Source organism: Gymnoscopelus microlampas (genome assembly GCF_963454915.1).
Source record: "Gymnoscopelus microlampas genome assembly, chromosome: 9".
NCBI lineage: Eukaryota > Metazoa > Chordata > Actinopteri > Myctophiformes > Myctophidae > Gymnoscopelus > Gymnoscopelus microlampas.
Window position 1 is genome coordinate 15851140 of NC_139946.1, and position 7001 is coordinate 15858140.

The following is a 7001-nucleotide window of genomic DNA, read 5'->3' on the forward strand; positions in this document are numbered from 1 at the left end:
AAAACCTGCCAACAGCCTCAGCACCAAAGCCATCTTCTCCTCTCATATCCTCTGCTCTGCACTCCTCCCCTCTCTGTTCTCCTCTCCTGACGTCCTTCCACCACCCTCCCCTCCTTATCTCCTTTATCTCTTCCCTCTCCTCCTCTTCCTTTGCTGTATTCTTCTGTCCTCTCCTAGCCTCCCCAGCCCTCCAGCCACTCCTCCCTTTTCTCCCATTTCAACTCTCACCCCAGTCTTCCCTTCATCTCCTCCATTTCCTCCATCCTCTCCTTTCCTCTCCTCTTCCATCCTCTCTTCACGTCTCCCATTGTCTCCTCCTCTCACATCCTCTCCTCTCCCATACTTCCATCTCATCTCATCTCAGCTCTTCTCCCCTCCAATCCTCTCCTCTTCTCTCTTTTCAGGTCATGTTCTCTTCCAACATATCCACCTCCTCTCCTCTCCTCTGGTGTTTGGTATGACGGTATGTTTTACTTGTTCCACGTTTCAGACATATGTGGCTTTTTTCCAACGCGACGGAGGAGGACATGGTGTCATCTCTGAGCTGAGCACATCTGTTCCATGGGGTTTAGTGTTCTTTCCACTGCGCATTTATTGTGGAAAGTGTGCTTTTATTCTGTGGGGGGTTGCCGTCCCTTTTGTTTGAAAAAGACATTTAATGCCACCACCACAGGACACCAACACATTGCTCCAACATGATCAAAAGGTTTATTTTCTCTGCACTTACATTGTCTCTGCTTTTAGGTCTTGTTCAACTTTTTGTTTTGCTTTTTTTGTTTTGTCTTAAAGGGACAATTGCATCAGAAGTCCGAGAAAAGTATTTAAAGCTGTTTTTTTTTGTTGTCGTCAGTTCTTGAACCTACTCTAGCTCAATGATTGATAGCACAGAATGAAAACCAATCATGGTACTTTTTAAGGGGGTAAAAGGAGACTAAAGTCACTGGAATGACAAAGGGATGATATTTTTACAGACTGGACACTTGTCAAGATAAACTTCAGATGATGCCTTTTTTGTTTACTCTCTGGAATCGTAGCAGTTATAGAGCCGATTCCGAATGTTTTACATTGACTTCCATTATAGATTATAGACTTTTAAAGTTAAAAGGTAGAGTAAGTGATATTTTCTTTGTGTTAAATAGCTCTATGTTGTGATAGTACTCATTTTTATAGACTAGAGTGTTTGTTCAGAAACAGGCGTCTCCATGTCTCTCTTTATTAAACCGGAAATGCATTTTCAGGTTGGGATACCAATTTTATCCAATCAGGATAGAGAACTCACACAGGATACAGATTAAACCAGTGGAATTGGAAGTGATGACACAAAGAAATGAGCAGACTCAATCACAACTGGTCTGGAACACTATAAAATTGAAGGTGATAAATGGGTACTCTCTCCTGATTGGCTGGAATATTGACACCCACTTGAAACTGTATTTTCTGTTTATAGAGAGACGTTTATTGTCACATCACAAGTTTACCGATGTAAAACAGCGGGTGAAATAATCTTTGGAACAAGCTGCCGCTGCTTTGCAGTTTGACTGAATTGTCATAAGAATGGAGAGAAAAAAGAAAGAAAGAAAGAAAGAAAGAAAGAAAGAAAGAAAGAAAGAAAGAAAGAAAGAAAGAAAAAAAGAAAGTAAGAAAGAAAGAAAGAAAGAAAGAAAGAAAGATAAGGAGACAATGTGAAACATAACAGGGTCAAAATAGAAATATAGGTAGAATGTCAGTCTGTTGTGCAAATACAGACGCATTTAGCAGCAGATATCAAAGTGTATTCAAGGTCATATAAATACATAGGCCTAATGCCTGTGTGACGGCTTGTGTCACCCAGACTGACACAAAATTGTTCTATAGAACCTTATCTTCAAATTAGAAGTCAGAACGAAACTTTCATATCAATTTCAAATGACCCCAGTCACCCCACTAATGAGTCACTAATGTTCTGTACTTCTGTACTTTCTGTAGGTGTTGGCGAATGATGTCCAAATTGGGCCTCATCTTTTTGCATTCCTGCTTCATTGCTACAATATGCTGACCAATACTCTGTCTGTCCTCCCCATCATCCATTGTATCTGCTTGCTGAGGCGTAAACATACAAAACAGGAACTGTGCTACAACACTTGCCAATAAATGTCAACATCTTTATTATTATGAATACCTCAGGAGATGTATTGTGTCACCTAGACTGACAACTAAATTGTTCTATAAACCCTTATCTTCAAATTATAAGTCAAAACGAAACTTCCACATACATTTTCAAATGACCCAAGTCACCCCATGAGTCTAAAGTCTCATTTAGGTGTGTTGCTTATATACATTTGTTCCAGCTCCTAACAGACACAGTTATTGATTTTTCAGGAGGAACCATGAAGCTCATAATCCTAAATGACTACAACGAGGTGAGCGAGTGGGCTGCCAAGTACATTAGGAATACGATTTTAAAGTTCAGTCCTGGACCAGAAAGATACTTTACTTTGGGACTTCCCACTGGTAAGCAGTTCTTGCATATTCTCTATGTAGTGTCTATTGGGTATGCAGAAGACACTGATATGACATATTTTTTGGGAAGACTGGGCACTATTTGGGGTAGAACTGGGCAATAGGCTACTTGGGGATATTTGGGCAGAAACTGGGAACTATTGTGGATATTTGGGAATTAACTATCATGCGAACATTGTAATTTTGAGGAAAAGGCCCGGAAAAACAATGTACCTTGAAATTTGCGTTTCTCTGTGCCCACTTCATTTTAGTGCCCAATTTTATCCTTTAGCCACTTAGTTTTGGTGTCCACTTCACATGTATTATTCTAGTGCAATAGGTTATATAATAATTATAATAATAATTAATAATAATAATGTAATCAATATGGTTTTGCTTTTTATTCACATAATCTCTGTAGGAAGCACTCCTCTGGGTTGTTACAAGAAACTCATCGAGTATTTCAAAAATGGAGAGATCTCTTTCCAGTACGTAAAAACATTCAACATGGATGAGTATGTAGGTATGTACTGACTGACCATTTTCTTGCATACATAATTGTTGTTCTGAAGTGGAAACATGTGATGTGTGCACTTTGTAATACTTTTGTGTGAAATCACATAGGACTTCCCAGAGATCACCCAGAGAGCTACCATTCCATCATGTGGAACAACTTCTTTAAGCATGTTGACATACAAGCAGAAAACACCCACATTCTGGACGGCAACGCTCCTGATCTTCAGGAGGAGTGTGAAGCCTTTGAGGAGAAGATAAAAGCTGCTGGAGGAATTGATCTGTTCGTTGGAGGTGAGGAGGTCAAAAGATTCCATCATGCAACCATAGTAACCAATTGTATAACACAGTGGTTCCCAAACTTTGAAAAATGTTGGAATTGTTTTTAATTGATGAAAAGTTGTGATTTCTTTGTTAACTTTAAACCTTTTTCAAATCTTTTGAAATATGATATATAAAAATGAGCACATTATGTGTTCTCCATGGCAGGTGTGGGGCTAGATGGACAAATCGGCTTCAATGAGCAGGGTTCCAGTCTGGTCTCCAGGACCAGGGTGAAGACGCTGGCCAAAGACAGCATCCTGGCTAACGCTCGCTTCTTTGATGGCAACCTCTCTAAGGTGCCCACCATGGCACTGACTGTGGGCATGGGCACCATCATGGACGCCAATGAGGTCAGGAGATTAGATTTGAACAGTGGTGTAAAGTACTGTACTTAAGTACAATTTTGAGATATTTTTTACTTTACTGGAGTATTTCTTTTGCTTCTGGGCACATGGGTTCCTTCCCATACCCAAAGACCTGCATGTAAGGGACATACTGTATGTACCCTTACCAGTGCTCTAGGTTATATAATAGTTCTACATTTTTCATTAGTTTTTATTTTTCTTTCGTTTTGACTTTTTTGCTTTCAATTTCAGTTTAGTTTTGATTTGTTTTTAAGTGCGTTTGCTAGTTTACTTTAGTTTCTGTTTTTAGTTTTGTTTTGACTAGTTTTAGGGTTAGTGTTAGTGTTAGTTCTAGGGGATAGTCAGGAGCGAGGTTCCAAAAGCTCAGAATAATTCTGAAAATAGCTAATCTACAAGCTCACAATGCATCGCGATGCGTCATGTTGTGAGCTTATTATTTTCACTATGTTTTAAGAAAAATATTGACAAATATTGACAAAGACTTAAACTAAGGACAATTTCTCTATGATTTAGTTAGTTTTAGTTAGTTTTGTAAACATACACTACAATACAGTTTCAGTTAGTTTTTGTTTTTAGACTTATAATATTTTAATAATAGTAGTTATTATTATGATTCATTCTCTCCTCAGGTCATGATCCTGATCACTGGAGCACACAAGTCCTTTGCTCTCTATAAGGCCATGGAGGAGGGTGTCAATCACATGTGGACGGTGTCTGCGTTTCAGCAGCACATGCAGGCGGTGTTGGTCTGTGACGAGGACGCCACTCTGGAGCTGCGGGTCAAAACTGTCAAGTACTTTAAGGGTGAGTCTGGGTCATTAATGGGATTTTTTGGGGGTACTTTTAACGTCGACTCAGGCTTTTGTGGGCACACACCAGACAGTTTTTAAATTGCTTGATTTAGTATTTAGCCTACATATGTGTTATTAATTTTTAAAAAAAATCCTAAAAAAATTAAAAACAATTATGAAAAAAGTAATTGAAAAAACAGACCCCTCACGTATTAGAAGGACAATGTCAGTCACCAGAACCAAGGACGGGTGTTTTCATCTAACATGGTTAAATGGAGTTTGAAGTTACAATGGATTTCTATAGGGGGAGTGCCTGATAACATGAATATCAAATATCTAAATACTGAATCAAGCAACTTAAAAACTGTCTGGTGTGCTGTGCTCATAAAAGCCTGAGTAGACGTTACATTGACCCTAAACATGTTTGAAAGTGAAGTATCCCTTTAAAAACGCTATGACTCATAAAATCATCGTTTTATGGCCGTGCCGGGCCGCTCGAGGCCACCTTCAGTTCTGTTTATGGCCCAAATCAATGCTACGTAAACAGGAATCATAAACAATGTGCTGATTAGTGTCGAGACAGAAAGTAAGGATCTAGATTAGGGACTAATTAGGCCTCCTGTTTTCACACTTACGTAAAATAATCTTGGTTGCGCAACTCAACCAAGATGAAGAAGATGTAGATCTGTTATATTTTCTGAATGATCATCACAGAATAGGGAGGCTAGGATGTTGTGTTTCAGGAACTGAGGTTTTTACTGTACACAGCGTTTCTGTGTTGACACCTGTTGTTTGTCTGGTTGTCTGTTCAGGTATGATGCATGTACACAACAAGCTGGTGGACCCACTGCCTTCTATGTCCAAGAGGAACTGAAGGACCTCCTCTTTCTTTCTTTTTTTTATAATTTATTTTGAGATTTTTCAGAGAAACATTTCAGGGGCCTTTGACGTTTCCAGTTTGTATGGTCTTGCTTTGTATTCCTTCTTTTAATAAAAAAAGATTTAATTTCCACTTCTAAGTAGTTTGTTGGTTGAAAATGGTAGCAGTGGAAACGTAGTACTTTACTGAAGTAAAATTTCTCCATGCACTACATTTATATGATACCTTTAGTTACTTTGCAGATTGAGATTAACACTATGAAATAGAATAAACAAATACATTAGGGTTATATTATTATCATAGATTAAGATAAAATAAAACTATTGATCAATAGTTAAAATAATCCCCTCCTCTACCAGCTGCAATATTAAAGGACCACTTCACCCATTTTAATCTTCATAATATTGGTCCTCACTAATGCTCATGATAAAATTATTTAAAAAAATTCTACTCGGTCTGTGGGCTGTGGACACTTCAATGCTATATATCCGAATGCACATGCTAACTTTCCAGGAATAGAAAGTTTCTATTAGCTTGGATTCCACATCGATGATGTCACTGCAGGCGGGTTTCTGAAATGTCCACAGCCCTCCTCTGAGACACAGACCCAGTAGACAAAAATGGTACCATTTTATAATGAGCATTAGTGAGGAGCAATTATATGAAGATAGGTTGAAAAATCGTCCTTTAGTTAGTACAAATATTTTCACTATTTTTGCATGACACCGTTGTGCTACAAAGTATAACATAGGGATTAATTGGTTAATCAATGTGTTGATATATTTAAAAAAAATCCCCCCCAAAAACAACTTATTGATTATTCGATTAACCAAAAAAAAAAAAAAACTAAGAAGATAAGTAAGTAAGTAACCAAGAAGATAATGGATAGTTAGTTAACACCAAAGTGTAAATGAGGGGAGTCACCGTCTGACCTCTGTGGGAGCCCTAGAGTGCCCTCCGGTGGTGTAAAGGTGTCAATGCCTCAGGCTTCACACTGCAGTCCCTCAGGTGTGTTCAGAAAACACTCCATTATACTGTGCCTGGTTTAATGGGCCAAGGTGATGTGATCTCTATTATCACCATGGAATGGGGGGAGGGGAGGGGGGTCTCCAAGCACTCCAAGCAATTTCCGCAGCAGCGAGTGTGTGTGTGTGTGTGTGTGTGTGTGTGTGTGTGTGTGTGTGTGTGTGTGTGTGTGTGTGTGTGTGTGTGTGTGTGTGTGTGTGTGTGTGTGTGTGTGTGCGTGCGTGCGTGTGTGTGTGGGGGGGGGGGGGGGGGGGGGAGGTTCCTCCGGATGGAGCTAAGCGATGGAGAGGCCAATCTGCAGAACAATATTCATATATTTTACAGGTATATTTGTAAACAGAGCAGGTCCTGAGGGCGTCTATCTGTGCCTCATCATGAAGCTGCAGCATTTCACTGTCCTTCTCTTCTGCTCTTTGGTGATGCCACCTCACTCTGTGTTCAGTGCTGTGCAGTAGCTGACTGTTTGTCCATCAATTGTATGTAAAACAGTCCCACGGTCAGTGGTGGACGAAGTACTCACATGTTTTACTAACGGTAAGTAAAAGTATCGATGCCACAATGTAGGAATACTCTGTTTCAAGTAAAAGTCCATGTATTAAAAATGTACTTGCATAAAAAGTACAA

General features: G+C 39.3%; 1 protein-coding gene across 1 annotated transcript; it reads left to right on the plus strand.

Moving 5' to 3' along the window:
• Positions 1-2366: 2366 nt before the first annotated feature.
• Positions 2367-5345, plus strand: LOC311052060 (glucosamine-6-phosphate deaminase 1-like; the record flags this gene model as incomplete). Its single annotated transcript, XM_084066856.1, has 6 exons — positions 2367-2490; positions 2900-3001; positions 3103-3285; positions 3481-3665; positions 4310-4484; positions 5284-5345. 6 exons carry the CDS (start codon positions 2367-2369, stop codon positions 5343-5345), a joined length of 831 nt encoding a protein of 276 aa, XP_083922982.1.
• Between the last annotated feature and the right edge of the window lie 1656 nt (positions 5346-7001).